A 20,348-nucleotide genomic window follows, 5' to 3' on the forward strand; every position below is an offset into this window, starting at 1 on the left:
TTGGGTGAGGAATCTTGTAGAAGAACCATCAGTGGCTAAAGGGACCCTCTTTTAGGGAAACCTTGTTCCTATATTATATATGTTACCCCAACTAATCACTATACACTTGCATAGCTTCATAATCTTGCACTAAGTTTACTGCTAAATTCTTGACAAAGCCTAGTAAATGGATCATAGTTAATACACCCAAAACCACTAGGTTCACTTCTCCAAGTAGCTGCAACAGCTGGAGCTGAGCCAGTCTAAACCAGGAACCAGGAGCTTCTTCTAGTTCTCCCATGTGAGTACAAGGTCCCAAGGCTTTGAGCCATCCTCTATGGCTTTCCTGGACCACAGGTAGGCAGCTGAATTTGAAGCAAAACAACTGGCACTCTTATGGGATCCTGGCACATACAAGGCAAGGATTTAGCAATGGAGCCATCGTACCAGATCCTGTTCATTGCTTCTGTGGAACAGCAACTTTATGGAGATCCATATTATACCACCCCCATTGATTTTATTTTCTTGACACGTTTTTTCCTAAAGATTTATTTATTTATTTATTTATTTATTATTTGAAGTCAGATATACAGAGGAAGAGAGACAGAGAGGAAGATCTTACATCCACTGATTCACTCCCCAAGTGGCCACAGTGATTAGAGCTAAGCTGATCCGAAGCCAGGAACCAGATTCCTCTTCCAGTTCTCCCACATGGGTGCAGGATCCCAAACACTTGGGCCATCCTCCACTGCTTTCCCAGGACACAAGCAGGGAGCTGGATGGGAAGCAGGGTCACAGGGGTTAGAACTGGTGCCCATATGGGATCCAGACACGTTCAATGCAAGGACTTTAGCCGCTAGGCTAACATTCCTGACCCAACACATTTTTAAATGGTTTAAATTAATAACAGATTATCAGATGTTTGGATCTTTGAAGTGAGGATTTTCCACATATACTCATGCCTTTTGTCAATTCTAGGTGTGGTGACTCTTCCATTTGCTTTTGTCTTTAGGTGTTCTTTTATGTTCCAAAGAAACATAGGCATTTTCCATTTTCTCTTCTTTTTTTACCATTCTCTCTTCTAATGGGATAGCAACCCATTACTGCCTTATTCACAGGACTGTGAGAGCCTGTTCAAGGGCTTGAAGAGCTACTTTCTATTTCTGTAACCTTCATTGTGTCTACCTAGTCAATGATGGTGATGAAGACGATGACAATGACTCTGGATTGATGCCTAGCATGGAGGAGCTCCCTGAAGATGCAGCTTCCTTGGCCTTGAGGAGGGAGAACAGCCTGCATGGAACCCTTAGCCGCAGGTTGGTGATTCGTTCAGCTAGTGGTTCTGTCATTTCCCTATTTCCACTTGCTCATTCTGTTTTTCTCTGGGTGCTTTTCCTGAGTGAGTAATCACCTTGGACACCTCTAGCTCTTCCTTGGTCTCCTTGGGGTGTAGAGGAAGAGAAGAGTTTTACAATTGTCTCAATTTCCCAGGTTCATCTGCTCTGTATACACCTTTGATGCCTGCACAGTGATTGTGTTATCTGCTTGTGGAAAAGACCCCCAGGAAGTACCTGCATGCTCAAGGAAACTTTTCTCCCTCTACCCCTCTGCTCTAGGTCCAGTAACAGACATCGGAAATCCTTGAAAAACTCCTTGAAGGTGCGGAATGGGAATGTCCCAAAGAAGGAGGAGGAACTGGTGAAAGGACAAAAACTAATTGAGAAGGAGTTCATGGAAACTGGAAAGGTGAGAGCCACACTACATACACACACAAAAAGCTCTACTTGAGATTGTGTAAGGCTTGGAATCTGGAAATTTTGCAATTAGAGGAAATTTGACTATATGTCTGTAAGAGCAGTATGTTCTAATGTTCTTTAGAAGTCTTTGAATTCATTAAAATATTGGAGGAAGCTGTGGGCTTTCTATGCAATCATATTCCCATGAAGAATAGCCTTTTTGTCCTCAACCTTCACTGCGTGAGTGTTTGATTCTGTTCTGATGTGTGGAAATCAGCAGAACTGCTTTGAGATGCAATTCTGAGAGCCAGGGAACACTAATTTATCACACCCAGAGAATACAATTTATATGAATAAAACCTCAAATCACTAGTTTCAGGGTTTATAATATCATCCCATCTGTCCTCTTGTTTTTCTGTCTTCCCTCTTAATTGCCTCTAGATTACTAATAACCCAATAACTATTTACCTAGCTATGTGCTTCAACATTAATCTACATGGGGCTTTCCAAAAAAAATGGGGGAGAGGCTTTCAAAAAATTTATGGTAGTGTGAAAAAAATTTATGGTAGTGTGAAAAAAATTTATGGTAGTGTGAAAAAAAACTATACATGAATGTCAAGATTATTTTGACAGGCTGGTGTCATAACATAGTAGGTCAAACCACCACCTGTAATGCCTGTATCCCATATGGACACTGGTTCATGCCCTAGCTGCTCCACTTGCAATTTAGCTCCCTGCTGGTGGCCTGGGGAAGACATCAGAAGATCGCCCAAAGCCTTGGGCCACTGCTACCCATGTGGAAACTTGGATTCTGGCTGACTTCGACCTGGTTTAGCCTTGTCCATGTGGTCACATGGGGGGTAAACCAGCAGATGGAAGTCTTCCCTCTTTGTGTCTCTCCCTCTCTGTAACTCTTTCAAATAAACAAATATTTAAATATTTTTAAAAAATGTTTTCAATCAAAACAAACTGATCTTTCATCTGTTTTCCATAGACATTTTAAAGTACCCTCATTATTATTTTGTTCTGGGGCAGAAATCCAGACACAGACTAACATAGTTTGCTACCTGCTTTTTCTAAGGGACTCCACTCCTCTGTGTGACTAGTATTGCAGGTAAATGCTCAACACAATCCATTAGGGAGTTCTACTAACCTGAGGTGGTACTTTGCAGGTGAAATTTGCCATTTACTTGAAATATCTAAAAGCAGTAGGATGGTGTTCCATACTCTTCATCACCTTTTTCTACATTTTGAATTCTGTGGCTTTTGTTGGATCCAACCTCTGGCTCAGTGCTTGGACCAGTGACTCTGCAGTCTACAACGGCACCAACTATCCAGCCTCTCAGAGAGACCTGAGAATTGGGGTCTTTGCCGCTCTGGGCGTAGCACAAGGTAAGTCTGACAGCTGCAACAGCAATCTCTTACAGGATCTGTATGGACTCTACTTTTCTTGGACTCAAAAAAGCATTTGCTATTATTTCTGGGCACAGATTCTCAGGGAACCCAGTGCCTAGTACTAACTAAACTTGTTCCATTTTTAGGTCTAACCTTGCTTGTAGCAAATGTCTGGAGTGCCAAAAGTTGTGCCCATGCATCAAGTCTTTTACACAGGCAACTGCTGAACAACATCCTTCGAGCACCCATGAGGTTTTTTGACACAACACCCATAGGCCGGGTTGTGAACAGGTTTTCTGGTGTAAGTATCTCAAAGGTTGTAAGGTAGTGTATTTGTGTGCCACAACTTTTCCTCACAGAAGGAATCCTCGTGTCCCTTCGTGCAGTTCTAGTTCTTCTATCTGCGTAGCATACAATGTTTGAGCACCTATTGAGTTCCCACAGATTCCTAGGATACAGTGCTTTTCAAGTAACTTTTCATCTAGTAAAGGAGACAGCCAAGGAAATGAGGGATTATGATAGAACATGGTCAGATCAACAAACAGCAGCATCTGTGAAGGTGTTCTGAGACTACACGGGAACGGCAGAGCAAAGAGGCACCAGCTCAGCCTGGGTGACTGAGGGTGGAAATGTCAGAAAAGGCAAGGCTTGGGTTAAATTACAGAGAAGCCAGGGAGGAGAGGAGAACTGGTGGAGGTGAAGAGAGTAGAATCTGGGTAAGAAGGATTATTCTGCAAAAGGAAAAATGTAAGCAAAAGCATTCTCACTTCCTGATATAGCAAATAAAAGGGGACAGTAGGATAACCATTTACTTGATTTCTGCTTCCATTATTGAAACTTCCATCTTTGAAGCTGAACAACAGTGAATTAGTATGTTTGATGAAATAGAGCCATCCGTAATTACAGGGAGATTCTCATCCACTATTTGAGGTCTATTTCAGATTTTCTACTACATTGTCTACTGCAAATCCTGGTACTGTTGGTGTTTATCCATTAACATCTATTCATTCATTCAACAAATGAATCAAATAATAGATAGTAGGTTGCTCAACCAATGTTAAGAGGAGCAGGCATTTAGCCTAGAGCTTACGACATTTGCATCCCATGTGGGAGAAACTCCTGCTCCTGCTCCTGCCTCCAGGTTCCTGTGAATGCATGCAGACTCTAGGAGCCAATGTGATGGCCGAAGTATGTTCCCAAAACACATGGGGGGGACCTGGGTGGCATTCCTAGCTCCATCCCTGGCCCAGCCATGGCCACTAGAGAGTGAGCCAACAGAAGAGAATGCACTTTCTCTTTTTCCCTCAAATAAATATTAAAAATAAACAAATGTTAAGGTTATTAGTGATTCCCTTCCATGAGACAGACCTAAATCATTGATTGTTTTAAAAAAAAAAAGGATTTATTTGAATGGCAGAGTTACAGAGAGAGAAAGAATTCTCCTATCTGTTGTTTTACTCCCCAAGTAGCAAAACAGTCAGGGCTTGGCTAGACTGAAGTCAAGAGTTTGGGGCTTCATCTGGGTCTCCCTATACAAAGGCAAGGGTACAAGCACTTGAACCATTTTCAGCTGCTATCTGAGGTGCATTAGCAGGGAGCTGGATTGGAAGTGAAGAAGGCAGGACTCTGTGAGACACTGTGCCTTAGGCAACTCAGGCAATAGCTTGACCTGCCTTGCTACCACAATTTTGGCCCCTAAATCAGTGATGTTTAATGCATCTGAGATAGAGGTTTCAGGAGCAGAGAACAAACAATTTTTTTAAAAGATTTATTTATTTTTATTCCAAAGTCGGATATACAGAGAGGAGAAGAGACAGGAAGATCTTTCGCCCAATGATTCACTCCCCCAAGTGAATACAACAGCCGGTGCTGTGCCAGGAGCCAGGATCCAGGAGCTCTTCCAGGTCTCCCATGCGGGTGCAGGGTCCCAAGGCTTTGCGCCGTCCTCAACTGCTTTCCCAGGCCACAAGCAGGGAGCTGGATGGGAAGTGGAGCAGCCAGGATACAAACCAGCACCCATATGGGATCCCGGCACGTTCAAAGCGAGGACTTTAGCCACTAGGCCACCGTGCTGGGCCCAAGAACAAACAATTCTAATGAGAGTCTACTGTCATCAGCATACTTGTTCTCTGCTTGGGTGGAAGAGAGTATGCTTTTAAAAATAAATTTAAAAATACCTTCTCACTCGTATGGTCTTAGGGTAGACATGGAAAGGATAAACCAAGTTCACAGCTGGATCCTGGGGACACAGTAGCTGCTTCAACAGTGTGTAGGTGACTGTTCTCATTTGTTACCTTGCCCAGGGCAGGGAAATCTGAAATATGAGGCTTCTGGAGTATGTTCCAAACCATTATCTTTCTATTAATTTTCTCATTGATTAATTTTTTTCCACTAGCTGTGAGGGTGTTAGGAGCATAATATGGCTCTTCAGCACCCCCTGGGTTCTGTGGTTTGAACACTGGCAGGGCAGAGATCACATTTACTTTCATGCCCCTTTTCCCTTCATGCTGTGCACTGGGCCCAGGATACAACTTCCCAGAATAGAGTGGCTCTTCAGGGCAGGTGTCAGGGCCTTGTTGATGGGAGCCTCCAAACAAATGCTTACTGAATACCTGTTATATGATAGGCTGTGTTCTAGGTTATCAATGGAATTAGGACCTGTGTAAATTTAGAATAACCGACCTGATTTAGCTATGGGAGAAGGATTTATCCATAAGATTCTATTGGCATACAATGATTATGAATGGTTTAATAAGTCTGACAAACGGGCGTTTCACTGAGAAGAGTGTAAACTTTGACCAAATCTACTGTAAAATAATTTAAAAAGAGAGAGAGAGAGAGATTCCCATTTCGATGTGGAAGGATTTTGAAAAATAAAGAAATTACAGAAATGAAATCTGTTATTGGCATGATCTATTGCAAGTGAGTTTCATGAGACAGTTAGGTGGAGGAGTGGCAGGGCGTGCACATGTCTGAAGAGCTGATGGGTGCACTATCTCCGGATCGTCTTCCCAGGACATCTCCACGGTGGACGACACCCTCCCGCAGTCCCTGCGCAGCTGGATGTTGTGCTTCCTGGGGATAGTCAGCGTTCTTGTCATGATCTGCATGGCCACCCCGGTCTTTGCCATCATCATCGTTCCTCTTGCCATCATTTATGTGTTGATTCAGGTAGGTCTGGAACCGGCTAGGTCTTCCTCCTCTGTTGACAAAAGTCCCTGGTTTTTCCTGAGATTCCTCACTTTCATTTCTTGCTAGTGCTTCCTCTCCAGTATCTTTGCTGTTTAATTCAATGTTGATTTACCCAGGCACCAATAGTCCCCTGAATTGTTAACCTCAATTAATGTATGATTTATAACTAATCTACCCCTAACTGCTGCCCTGAGGAAGACTGATGTTTCCTCCCAAGAACACATTGAGACTGCACTCCATCAGAACCCCGATAATGTTCAAGTACTTCCACTCACCCTTGTTTGGTAACTGTGCTGACTCTACTCTTGAATTCTTTTTTTTTTTTTAAAGATTTACTCATTTTATTACAGCCAGATATACACAGAGGAGGAGAGACAGAGAGGAAGATCTTCCGTCCGATGATTCACTCCCCAAGTGAGCCGCAACGGCCGATGCGCGCCAGTCCGAAGCCGGGAACCTGGAACCTCTTCCGGGTCTCCCACGTGGGTGCAGTGTCCCAATGCATTGGGCCGTCCTCAACTGCTTTCCCAGGCCACAAGCAGGGAGCTGGATGGGAAGTGGAGCTTCCGGGATTAGAACCGGCGCCCATATGGGATCCCGGGGCTTTCAAGGCGAGGACTTTAGCCGCTAGACCACGCCGCCGGGCCCACTCTTGAATTCTTACCAAACCTTTAGCTAACTTTTTTCTGGCCATTTCCTTGTCCATCCCACTTTTACACAACATCCTTTTCTCTAATGAGTACAGACACTTTGGACGACATACGCACATCTGGGGAGAATGTGGGTTAGGCTGACAGAACTTCCTATGTGGGCTGGAATTCAGGTGTTCAAGGCTATGATGTCTCCACATTTTCCTCGTGCTCTGCCCCCCCACCATCCCCAATCTTTCTGTTCTCTTCCTCTGTGCCTCTCGCATCCTTTCCTTAGGCACCTGTCCTATGCAGGTGTGGACTGTGTCCATTAAGGTGAAAGAGGAATTATAGCAGAGGCAACACGATTCTGTAACTCTTTTTTTGTGTTCAGGTGTTTTATGTGGCTACTTCTCGCCAGCTGAGACGTCTGGACTCTGTCACCCGGTCCCCCGTCTATTCTCACTTCACTGAGACTGTGTCAGGTTTGTCTGTCATCCGTGCCTTTGAGCACCAGCAGCGATTTCTGAAACAAAATGAGAAGGGGATTGATACTAACCAGAAGTTTGTCTCTTCCTGGATTACTTCCAACAGGTAGGGTGTTACCCTGGGCATTTGTCCCAGTGTGCACTTTGGGCTCCTGTGTGTTTGGCAGTAGCCATGGGAAGGCAGGCACAGTTATATCTGCACATGCTGTCCAGTCATGTAAATAGAGAGGAGAGAGCATGAGTTTTGTCATCAGAGACTGGGTCCCCATACCAGCTCTACCATCTATCAGACTGGGTCCCCATACCAGCTCTACCGTCTATCAGACTGGGTCCCCATACCAGCTCTACCGTCTATCAGACTGGGTACCCATACCAGCTCTACCGTCTATCAGACTGGGTCCCCATACCAGCTCTACCGTCTATCAGACTGGGTCCCCATACCAGCTCTACCGTCTATCAGACTGGGTCCCCATACCAGCTCTACCGTCTATCAGACTGGGTCCCCATACCAGCTCTACCATCTTCCAAGCTGGGTGAATTGTCTTTGCCTCTCTAAGGACAAATCTCAGTTTCTTTGCCTTTTTTTTTTTTTTTTTAAGATTTGTTGTTGTTGTTGAAAAGTCAGATATACAAAGAAGAGGAGAGACAGAAAGATCTGATGATTCACTCCCCAAATGACCACAATGGCTGGTGCTGCGCTGATCTGAAGCCAGGAGCCAGGAGCTTCTGGGTCTCCCACATGGGTGCAGGGTCCCAAGGTCTTGGGTCATCCTCAACTGCCTTCCCAGCCCACAAGCAGGGAGCTGAATGGGAAGTGGGGCTGCCAGGATTATAGCCGGCGCCCCCATATGGGATCCCAGCATGTTCAAAACAAGGACTTTAGCTGCTAGGCCACTGTGCTGGGCCCAGATTCTTTGTCTTAACAATGACTAGAACATAACTCTCAGGATTATGGTAGAAATCATGTGTCATTTGTAAGCATATTGTAATCAAGGTTCTGTGCAAGTTCTGGGTATACCACACATTCTCTATTTGCTTCCCTGAGAGTAGACGTGAGGTTCTCCAAAAGCATGGTCCTCTTTGTAGGGTGGTTAAAGAGGTAGAAGTTGGGGAGAGGACAGTTGGGAAGTTTTTGAAAACTCACTGGTGACAGAAATGGAAAACCCACAGCCTATGAGGTGAATACCTGAACAGGTGAATCTTGTCCTCCAGCATCCTTAGACTGTGGTACATCCCAGAGGAGGGTCTTATTCAGGAAGGAGACATTCACGTTCATAATTGCTTTGCCTAGTGTCTTGAGGTATTAAGGACAAGCTCATGATGCACATTCAGCACTGTCTAGAACACAGAGGAGTCAGAAGTTTGTCAAGATAACTTATTTCTTAGAGATTTTTCCAAGAAAAAAAAATAGAAGTAGATCTTATTGGGCCCCCACTATAAAATTTGTAGATTTATTTGTTAATATGCTAAAATTGTTGGTACAAATCTGTTTAAATATATTTTATTTGGAAATAGCAAGTTTTATAAACTATGTCTTTTTATATGTACTTTTCATTGCTCTACAGAGCTTCGTGTATTTGCCTGTGATTAGTGGGCATGTACCTCACTCCCTACTCACACCACGTTCCTATTTTCTTCTCCACCTCTTTTTAGATTTATTTTTTTTATTGGAAAGGCAAATATACAGAGAGGAGGAGAGACAAAGAGGAAGATCTTCCATCCAGTGGTTCACTCCCCAAGGGGCCACAATGGCTGGAGCTGAGCCAATCTGAAGCCAGGAGCCAGGAGCTTCTTCTTGGTCTTCCATGGGGGTGCAGGGCTCCAAGACTTTGGGCTGTCCTTGACTGCTTTCCCAGGCTACAAGCAGGGAGCTGGATGGGAAGCAGGGCCCATATGGGATCCCAGTGTGTTCAAGGCAAGGACTTTAGCTGCTAGGCCACCACACTGGGCCCTCTTCTCCACCTTTTTTTTTTATTTTTTAACACATTTTATTATTGTTATTATTTTATAATACAGTTTCATATTCCCTTATCCCCTCTCCAGTTCCTCTATATCATTACTAACATATAGTTCTTCATACTCAGTCATATGTCCATCATTGCGGGCATAGACACTGGCAGAGAGTCCAGAATCCTGTTGTCAAGATATAGTAAACAGTTTCATTGTAAGTCCATCTTTGAAAGTAGAAACGCATACCACACTATATCTTCACATCTAAATGTTAGTCTCAAAAAGATCCCAGTAAAATGACAACAGAAGACTAAACCAATGAACAACCCATTCCTAAAATGACAGGACCAAAGTAACACTCATATATATTAAACTCTGAATGTAAATGGCTTAAGTTCAATCAAATGTCAGAGATTAGTAGAATGGATTAAAACACAAAACCCATCTGCTTATTGTCTGGAGGAGACTCACTTCAACAAAGATCAGCGGAAACTATATCACATGGGTTTTGTTGTTTTTTGTTGTTTTCATCTCTTCAAAATACTTCCCTTCTGATTAAATCATTCAATGACTCGTAGATCATGAAGTGGCATCATTTTTTTCAAGAAGGTTCTTGATTTTCATTTCTTTAGCTACACATTAGTCATTTAATAGCATGTTATTCAACTTCTTCATGTTGTTAATTTCTTTTTTCTTCCAGATGTTGATTTTGTTTTGTGGCTCTTCATTTAAGGGGATGTATAGTAGCCGTGTAATGGAGACTGTCATATCTAGTAACATGTCATTCAACTTCAGGCTTTGTAAATTTATATTTTTCTTTTTATTGTTGATTTTGTATCATGACTTTTCATTTAAGGGGATGTACAGTAGTTGTGTAATGGAAACTGTCATATCTAGTAACATGTCATTTAACTTCATGGCATTGTAAATTTCTTCTTTCTATTGTTGACTTTGAATCATGAGTTTTCATTTAAAGAGATGTACAGTTCTCCACCTTTTTAAAAAGACGTCAGACAGGCTACATGGAGCCTTCCTGCAGTGCTTACTTTTTAATTTTACATCTGTGTTCCCTGTGGCATTGCTTCCTTGACTTGCTCAAAATAAATCACTTGGGACATTTATTTAACACTTTTTAAAATTATATGAAAGGCAGAGTTATAGAGAAAGAGAGAGAGAGAAGAGAGACTTCCATATACTCATTCACGCCCCAAATGGCTGCAAAGCCAGAGCAGGAGCCTGGGTGAAAGGGGCCCAAGAACTAGAGCTGTCCTGTTCTGCTCTCTGAGGAGCATGAGCAGGGAGCTGGATCAGAAGTGGAGCAGTCAGGACTCCCAACCAGTGTTTATATAGGATATCATCGAGGTAGGCAGTAGTTTAATGCACTGTGCCACAACACGATTACTAAAATGTAAGTTTTTAAATCACATCATAGGCCCACTGAATCAGCATTTCTTAGAGACTTAGGACTTTTTACCATGAATTTGTAGCGTAGCATTTTGAATAATTTTCTTAAGCAATTCTTGTCTTTTGGCAACTTTGGAAAATTTGTCGAGGGATCTTTAAAATGCAATTTGTTTTCTGAATAAAAAACAAAATATGGAAAAAATTTTTAGGAATACATCATAAAACCGAACTGAGGATATCCTAAGTAACATCCTACAACTCAAATCCCCATGAATGCTCTATGAATGCAAATGTTGAAGTGATTTCACTTTCTCTCTCTCTCTGTTTTTTCCCTTATAGGTGGCTTGCATTTCGCCTGGAGTTTGTTGGAAACTTGATTGTCTTCTTTTCAGCCTTGCTGATGGTTATTTATAAAAACACACAAACTGGGGACATCGTGGGCTTTGTTTTGTCCAATGCACTCAATGTGAGTCTGGAAGTTGGGAGTGTGACGAAGTGAATGCATGTATTCTTTTTTAAAGAATTAATTTATTTTAAAAGTAAAATTACAGAAAGAGAACAGAGAGAAAGGAGAGAGATCTTCCATGTCCCAAAATGGGCTCAATGGCTGTGGGTATGCCAGGCTCAAGTCAGGAGCCAGAAACTCCATCCAGGTCCCCCACATGGGTGGCAGGGTTCTTTTCCAGGCATATTAGCAGGGAGTTGGATTAGAAGTGGAGCAGCTGGGACTCTAGCCAGTGCTCATAGGGGACGCCCGTGCTGGAGATGACAGCTCAGCCTACAGTTCCACAACACTGCTTCTGTGCATGTACTCTTACCCTGAGCCTGAGTTGCACTGTGAAGTCAGTGCTTTTGGTTCCTGTCCAGATCCAGAAGAACTAGAAGAGACTGAGGTTCAGACCTTTTAAAGTAGACACCAGTGTTGTCTGGAAAAATGGATGGACTAATATATACAGCTCCTGAGGACTTAAGAAGGCCATTTCATAGTTTTATTTTAATGGTTCCCTATTCTGCCTCTGTGCTTAGTTCTCTTCAAAAGAGAAAATAAATAATTTTCTTCTCAAGAATGTAGCAGTAACCAGGAAATCTTTTGAATAAATGATTCCTGCTATGTTTGTTTTTCTCAGTTCACAATAATTGGTGTTAATTGTACTAAAAACCATAGAGTCTACATAAAACTTTAAAATGTTTCTTACTTCAGTATCCCCAGCATTATGAGGGGGTAAATGACAGGCATTATTATTTCCTAGCATAGAATACAGTAACCAGCACTGCAACAGGTGTTCAATAAACATTCATCCAGTAAATGAATCATATGGCCATCTTTCATGGTATCTTTTTGAAATAATCTTTTAGACACTTATATAGCTGTGGATTTTATGCAGCTTCACCCTAATCAGAGATGAATAAGGCCAATGCCAGGGCACCCATGCTAAAGTCACTGGGGTCCTATTCCACTGCCCCTTCACATTCCTTTCCCTACCCCCTATTTCTTTATTATTTTCATTGGAAAGGCAGATTCAAAGAGAGAAGGAAAGATCTTACAACTGCTGGTTCACTGCCAAAGTGACTGCAACAGGGGGAGCAGAGCCGATCCAAAGGCAGGAGCCAGGACTTTCTGAATCTCCCATGTAGGAGTAGGAACCCAAGGATTTGGGCCATCCTCTGTGCTCTCCTGGGCCACAAGGAGGAAACTGGATGTGAAGTGGAGCAGCCAGGGCACACACTGGCTCCCATATGGGATCCCAGCACTTGAAGGGGGAGGATCAGCCAGTTGCACCAGGCCCTCCCCATCCCTACGTCTAAGTGTATTAAACCAGGACAGACACTGTAAATAATCAAGATGCTATTTGATGGAATCAAAGCAAAAGCATTCCATTATCATCAACTGCACATGATTCACCCTGCTCAGCAGTCACTGGTAGTCCCCACTGATCCTGTCTTCTGCAGCCGATGACTCCCTTTCTCCCACCACCTTTTGCTTTGCCAGGACTCCCAATGCACAAGTGCCAATCCTGGAGACTTTGCCTGAAAGAAGCTTGCTTCTGAGTTGTCTCTAGGCTGGTGAACAGATCTTAGCAACCTCTTCAGCAGTATTTAGATGTATCTGTGCAATGACAGGGCGGAAGCTGCAGTTGATTGATGTAAAATAAGGAGAAGGGTCCATATGGTAGGTGAAGAACAAGACCAGAGACAAAAAGTGGCAAATTTCTGGAATATTCCTGCCTTTTCTCCTGCTCATCCCCGTTGGTAGGATGCCCTCTACAATGCCTGTGTATAGAACCCAGGCTTAGTCAGCAAAGCTGAGCTCTGGTCCCATTCAAGCAATGGCCAACCACCCAGATCCCAGCTTCAGCCCCCATCTCCTCCAGCTTTACATTGTCCTTCATGTGAATGGCACACGATAGAGCCTATCACTCTCCCCAGCCATTCAATGAGCTGCTCTTATTTCTTCCCCCAAGTCAGGAAGTTCTTGAGCTTTCCTGACTCCCACAGAGCCCAGCATAATCCTGAGTACAAGACAGGCACCTTGCCTCTGGACAAGTTAAGTTGGCTTCTGAGCCCAAGATGATTGTCCATCTTCTGTTTTTTCTGTAGATCACACAAACCCTGAACTGGCTAGTGAGGATGACATCAGAAACAGAGACCAACATTGTGGCTGTTGAGCGAATTACTGAGTACATAGAAGTGGAAAATGAGGTAAGTAAAGAGAGCTTCAAGGAACCCAAGGACAAGGTGCTTCTGTCTCAGTACTCACAAGGCATCATCATGACTAAAGTTTCCTTTGCTTGAGTTCTAAAGACTCAGTTTATTCCAACTGACAATAGGAAATGGTTTGGGGGAAGTTAGATCTTGGAATGTGCCAAGGTAGGTGGTGGTTTCATTGTGGAGGTCCACAGGCCCAACTTGTGGGGTGGAGTTTATTGAATGCATCAGGAACTTTCCCGGAAGAAAAAGTGCAATTCATTCTGTTGGATGTGCGAGCCGGAAGGTGGCTGGGTCCCTGCTGCCCTTCTGCTGTCCTGTGACAGGAGTCGTGTGAGGATTGTGGACTGAGTCGTCACCGTGTAAAGCACTGCTCATCTGTCTCTTGGCCAGGCACCCTGGGTGACAGATAAGAGGCCTCCAGCAGATTGGCCCCAAAGAGGTGAAATCCAGTTTATCAACTACCAAGTACGGTACCGGCCTGAGCTAGATCTCGTGCTGAAAGGGATCAACTGTGACATCAAGAGCACAGAGAAGGTAGGTGGAGGCCTGCATCTGAGGCCTTGGAATCATCATAGGACGGTTGGACAGCAGAGAGCAGCACAGGATTGGGGGCTGTGCAGGGACACAGCAGCACCACCAGAGGGCTCAGGTTTAGAGCCGCCACCATCAGAGCTTCCCTGGAGCCCAGGCTGCTGTAAGGGCCACAGCAGAGAGAAGCCAGCAAGAAAATGAGGGAGCACTGGGCTTGTGGGAGGTGTTCCTAAACAGAGCCTGGCCCAGCTTCCCTCCTGGTCGGTCAAATCAGACGCTTTTCTTCAGTACTCTTGTACTCCAAGGACCTGGAGTCTAATGAAGGACCACTCCTCCCCGCCCAAAAAAAAAATCTGTGGGTCAGTGACACTTGGTCCTTCCCCTTCCCTGACTTCCAAACAAGCATCTGGCAATGATGTAACAGGTGAATTGAGAGAGCCATCTTTTTCAGACATATGGACAGATTTTTTTCCCCCCAGCAAAACCCAAATCAACTTAATATCTTAGAGATGAAGTAGCCGATCCCTGCGTTTTAACACCTCTGATTGCAAATACTCCAGGCTAGGGGACTCCTTCCCTACTCTCCCCAGGAGGTTTGCATTTAACTAACACCAAAAGAACTGTCTTCACAGATTGGCGTAGTGGGCAGGACAGGAGCGGGGAAGTCGTCCCTCACCAACTGCCTCTTCAGAATCTTAGAGGCTGCGGGCGGCCGGATCACCATCGATGGGATAGATATCGCTTCCCTCGGGCTCCATGACCTTCGAGGGAAACTGACCATCATCCCACAGGTGAACTCCAGCACTTACTTTTTTTTTCAATATTTATTTATTTTTATTGGAAAGTCAGATATACAGAGAGAGGGTGAGAGAGAGGAAGAGCTTCCATCCATTGGTTCACTCCCCAAGTGGCTGCAACAGCTGGAGCTGTGCCAATCTGAACCCAGGAGCCAGGAGCCTCTTCCGGGTCTTCCACATGGGTGCAGGATCTCAAACACTTGGGCCGTCCTCTACTGCTTTCCCAGGAAACAAGTAGGGAGCTGGGTGGGAAGCGGGGCTGCCAGGATACGAACTGGTGCCCATATGGGATCCTGGCGTGTGCAAGGCAAGGACTTTAGCCGCTAGGCTACCGTGCCAGGCCAAGCACTTACTTTTGTCACAGCCAGTGGGGCAGCCTGTTCTGCAGGAAACAGGTACACTGTATTCCCATTAATGTCTGCTCAACCAGCACTATCACTTCTACTTGGGATGCCTGGGCTATTTCCTTAAGGCACTTGGGGTTTTTGTGTGCATTTGTGAGGACCAGGATGTGACCAGTAGGTGGCAGCAACACAAAAGAAGTCAAATAGAGATGATTATTTAGCATTTCTGAAGCTCATCAAGGTTTGCAAAACCTTTGCAATCAGCATTCGCAGTTTTGCCACTGAAGCTTGAAGTCATTAAGCTTTATATTCCCCATTTGGTATGGTTAACAGAGAAAGGAGGGCATTTCCCGTGTTTCTGTCAGCAGGCAGAATACTTAATGCATCAGCAAAAAAGACTTCTCAGGGATCCTACCACCTAAGGGTCGCCCGGGGGCCTCTGCTGTGTGGGGTTTCACTGGACCATGCCTGCTTCCTGCACTGCAGCCGGGTTTCTCTGGGGTTAGTTTCACTGTGTCTGGGGTTTGCTCACTTTGACACAATCTCTTCTCCAGCCTCTTCAAAACGTCCTTCCCTCTGCCTCCCAGGATCCCTGTGCCTCTAGGCCGCAGGTGTTCCTGTGGGGAAGCCCAGGCAAGCCCAGCCACGAACCAGCTCCCAGCGAAAGGTGTCCATCCCCATCAGGCCAGGTCCACCCGCTGTCTCCCAGCCGTGAGGAACCGTTGGTTGAGTCTGTTTCTCACGGCTCGTTTGCCCCTTGGCTTGCAGGACCCCGTCCTGTTTTCCGGAAGCCTGCGGATGAATCTGGACCCTTTCAACAACTACTCAGACGAGGAGATCTGGAAGGCCCTGGAGCTGGCTCACCTCAAGTCCTTTGTGGCTGGCCTCCAACATGGACTGTCCCACGAAGTGTCAGAGTCCGGCGACAACCTGAGGTAAATCTCAAGACCGGCTTCCCCACAGGCACTGGGAGGAGGTGAGGGACCCACTCCTCATGTCCTTTGTAGTGTTCGTGCCTGACACCCCACAATTTTCACCCTAATATGCCAAATAAATCCATTGTAAATATAACATGATGAAATAGATGCGAAACTGCTCTGGAACTCTCACAAACCTATGTTACTAAGTGTAGCGCTCAAGCCCTTACACGGGGTGAGCTGCTGGATGGTTCTATAATAAAGAACCAGGAAGCAGAGGTTCTCAGCTGACCACCCCACAGACAGGGGAGACTGTTCTGCAGCCTGCTCCATCCCGAGTGTCTGGTTTCATTGAACATGGGAGGTTTACAGGAGCCCAGCTGGGAACCCCACTCAGCCCAGTGGGTAACACGCTTAAATCCTTGGGACGGTTGACACCCCTCTAATTCTTTTCAAAGCATTTTCACAAATGTCCTTTCACATTTGGCCTGTACTTCGGGTTGACCTGTGAACAAGCTGACCTGGTATTTTCACTGTAAGAAGCTGGGTTTTCCGTCAGCACACGGAAGGTCAGCCTTAGCCAAAGCCCACTGCTCACGGACAGGCCTTGCCCCTGTCCCAAGGATCTCAGCCAGCGATCTGCAGGCAGTCAGACGTCAGAAGCATCAACACTTGGAGCTCAGGATGGAGGGAGACCATCACAGCTCCGATAATGGGCCAGCAGCTCCAGCTTCCTATGGGAGCTTGTTACAAAGGCAGAAGCCCAGGCCCTACTCTTGCTAATCATTGTCTGCAACTTAGCAAGATTCCCAGGTGTTGCAGGGATCCTCAAGAAGCACCTTCTGGAGTGCTGGTAGTGACGCAAGCCTGGCTGCAAACTAGACTCAGCCAACAGCTCCGGGTTACACCCCAGGCCCCTTGAGCCTGGGACCCCCATGATTCCGCCCACCACCAAGCACACCTCCAAACACCATCAGTTTTGTTTTCCTTCAGCAACAGATCTGGGGAACAGCAGAATTGAAACAAGGCTTTCAGATAATATAGAAAAGCTATTCAAACATTCAGTCAGCAAGTGTATATTTGCATAGATTACAGGCATTGCTGATTCAGAGGCCAGTTAAAACATGCACGGCTTCTGCATCCTAACGCCGAGAGATGGAGGAGACAACCTGTGGAAGTGAACGCCACTGGCAGCCAGTGTTGCAGAAGGGACGCGTGAGACACTATCGCAGGACAGGGTGGGGCCTCGATACCCAACAGCTGATAGGAGCAAAAGCCGGCATGTTCTTCTCACCCTAGGAGATCCCCACACAGTCCCCCCAGTGCCTGGTTTCGAGCCCGAGTTTCAGACCTAGTTTGAAGGTTTACACCTGAAGTTTCTCTACTGGACGGTGGGTGCATCAGCTAGGCCTGAGCAGCTGGAGCCAGAGTGTGACTTCAGCATGGCCTGCACCAGTCTCAACCAGCTTGACACAGGCAGGAGTTTGGTACAAGCTAAGGGAGGAGTTTTTACAGTGTCTCTAATGTTACATTACTGAGAAAAAAACTCCAAGTTCATCTTGGGTGACTTCTTATTTCCTGCAGAAATTTCTTCCAGAGAATTACAGAACCTGCATCTAGCCACCCCCTGTTTAATATGTTCCCTAATGGCCACAGCAGGAAAGAGCAATTAGCAAATTCCTGAATATTTCCTTCACATCATTTCCCAAAGCTTCTTGATGTAAGTAAGAGGTCCAGCCTTCATTACAGGCTTGTAGCAAATTAAAGCTATTTGCATTTCACAAGCATATTCGAATTCCACATACATTGCATCTCACACCAAGACATCGTGTTCATTAGACAACTTCATCTCTAATCAAGGCAGAAGGCCTTGAACAAATAATTAGCCTTGAGACTAGAATTGCACATTAAAATAAAGGATGGATATGCCAAGGCCATGGAGAAATGCCACTGGGGCATTCTACTGCAATGGCACCCTCTGTGAATGGCGTCAGGCCAGAGACTGCTGAGAAGAACTTAGAGATGGTCATGATATTTTAGCATGGTTAATGCCACTATGGCCAAATACAAGGCAGTGTTCCTGGGCCGGTGTTTTTCAAACATGGTTTAAATGTGAAAATTGCCTGGGGTGCTTGTTGAAAATGGTCCCTCTCCATCTAGAGTAAATTGTGGCCTAGAAATATGGACTTTTTTGATTAAGTACCTGTGAAGGATGTTCTCATTCTGAAACTTGAAAAATGCTGCCCCCAACAGCAGTGCAAGTCAGTTGAAGAAGCTAGTTGAGAGCATTCTGGAACTGAGGAGTAGGAGGTTTCAGAGTCCGTGCCCCTAGGTTTCGCCTTGGTCCTTAGGGGCTAACACACAGTTTCTTCCATTGGCTGCAGCATAGGGCAGAGGCAGCTACTGTGCCTGGGCAGAGCTCTGCTTCGCAAGTCCAAGATCCTGGTCCTAGATGAAGCCACCGCCGCGGTGGATCTCGAGACAGATAACCTCATCCAGACGACCATCCGGAGTGAGTTCTCCCACTGCACGGTCATCACCATCGCACACAGACTGCACACCATCATGGACAGCGACAAGTGAGTGCGGGTGGGGCTGGAGAGACATGACAGGGAGGGTGTCAGCTCTGAGATGCCTCACGGCATAAGGGTTAACCAACAGCAGTTTAGGGTTGCATCCCAGGCCACCCAAAGAATTTAAGTCATTTGGCCAAAAGTATATATCAAGCTAATGAAAGCCAATGGATGTTAGGGAACTCCCTTGAGGGTAAAAAAGGAAATTGTAGCTGATGAGCGTGGGAAGTAGTTGCGGACCTTCCCAACCATTTGGGCCTCTGCTGCTACCCCTGTACAGTGTCTGGAAACTTCCTGTCCTCTGTCCCTCCCAACTATGGCATGTTATAGTCGAGGTCAGCAACCTAGAAAATGAGAGAGTACAGGCTTTCCTATTTTTTTGACCCAGGGAACAATTCCCTGTTAAACCAATCTGTCCTGATGTGACGTGCACTTCACTGAAGTGGACTCAGGCTGCCCGTGTGCTTGTATCTCCTGATGCTCCAAGTGGCGTTCTGCCGTGCTGAGGCGCAGGGCTGTGGGTCCATTGGTGCCTTTCACAGCTTTGTGTCCTTGCACCCCTCTACCGCTGCTTGATCCCGGTGGTTTTCACAAGTGCAAAGATTTGAGATCCTACTTTCTAAATCTGTGTGTCTTTCTTCCCTCCTTCAGGATAATGGTCCTAGATAATGGGAAGATTATAGAGTATGGCAGCCCTGAAGAACTGCTGGACAACCAGGGTCCCTTCTATCAGATGGCCAAGGAAGCTGGCATTGAGAATGTGAACAACACAGCATTCTAGCAACGGGTCCCAAGGATGCAAGGACTGTGAGGATCATTCCTTATGTTACCTCTGTGAAATTGATCCTGTGTACAAGAATGTGTATAACACATACATATAGAATATGTAAAAACTAACGTTCATGTATCTACTACCCAGGATAAGAGAATGAATATTTGGGGCCGACACTGTGCCTTAATGGGTAAAGCTGCTATCTGCAATGCCAGCATCCAATAGGGACTTCAGTTCAAGTCCTGGCTGCTCCACTCCGATCCCTGCTTATGGCCAGGGAAAGTCGCAGATGGCCCAAGTCCTTGGGCCCCAGCACCCACAAGGGAGATTTGGAAGAAGCTTCTGGCTCCTGGCTTTGGGCTGCCCCAACTCCAGCCATTGAGGCGATCTGAGGAATGAACCAGCGCATGGAAGAGCTGTTGTTTTTTTTTTTTTCTCTGTCACTGTGTAACTCTGCCTTTCAGATAAATAAATAAATCTTTTTTAAAAAGGAAAAGAAAACGAATATTGCCACGCACCTTAGAAACCCCACCATAGCTCCATCTTGATTACACTCCTGGCCCCACACCTCTCCCAGACAGCCCCTACCCTGAATGTACTGGCAGTTATCCCCTTCTCTTTTATTTGGTCTTACCACACTTATGTTTTCTCAAACAAAGTGTACCTTTCTATAACTTATATAAGTGGACTGGCTCATGCTGCAAGTACTTGTCTATGGCTTTTTTGTCTCCTATTTGAAATCCATCTGTGTTTATGAAGACAGTAAAGTTTACCCATCACTTTTATGGTTCTGTTGTGGTCTACCATCTTGTGAGTACTCCACACTTTATTTTAATATTGATGAACATTGGGGCCAGCATGATAACGTGGTGGTTAAAGTCCTTGCCTTGAACGTGCCGGTATCCCACATGGGTGCTGGTTCTAATCCCAGC

General features: G+C 45.3%; 1 protein-coding gene across 1 annotated transcript in view; it reads left to right on the forward strand.

Annotated features, from left to right (window-relative positions):
* Positions 1-20,036, forward strand: part of ABCC2 (ATP binding cassette subfamily C member 2) — a 64,038-nt gene extending 44,002 nt beyond the window's left edge. The window contains exons 21-33 of the mRNA XM_058671602.1: positions 1,169-1,295; positions 1,596-1,725; positions 2,888-3,107; positions 3,257-3,411; positions 6,126-6,281; positions 7,326-7,525; positions 11,113-11,239; positions 13,372-13,473; positions 13,873-14,016; positions 14,646-14,804; positions 15,923-16,089; positions 18,456-18,650; positions 19,296-20,036. Of these exons, the coding sequence (XP_058527585.1) occupies positions 1,169-1,295; positions 1,596-1,725; positions 2,888-3,107; positions 3,257-3,411; positions 6,126-6,281; positions 7,326-7,525; positions 11,113-11,239; positions 13,372-13,473; positions 13,873-14,016; positions 14,646-14,804; positions 15,923-16,089; positions 18,456-18,650; positions 19,296-19,425 (2,012 nt within the window). The 3' untranslated portion in view covers positions 19,426-20,036. The remainder of the gene's footprint in view (positions 1-1,168; positions 1,296-1,595; positions 1,726-2,887; positions 3,108-3,256; positions 3,412-6,125; positions 6,282-7,325; positions 7,526-11,112; positions 11,240-13,371; positions 13,474-13,872; positions 14,017-14,645; positions 14,805-15,922; positions 16,090-18,455; positions 18,651-19,295) is intronic.
* Positions 20,037-20,348: the final 312 nt, after the last annotated feature.

This window comes from Ochotona princeps, chromosome 13 (genome assembly GCF_030435755.1).
Source record: "Ochotona princeps isolate mOchPri1 chromosome 13, mOchPri1.hap1, whole genome shotgun sequence".
Classification (NCBI taxonomy): Eukaryota; Metazoa; Chordata; class Mammalia; order Lagomorpha; family Ochotonidae; genus Ochotona; species Ochotona princeps.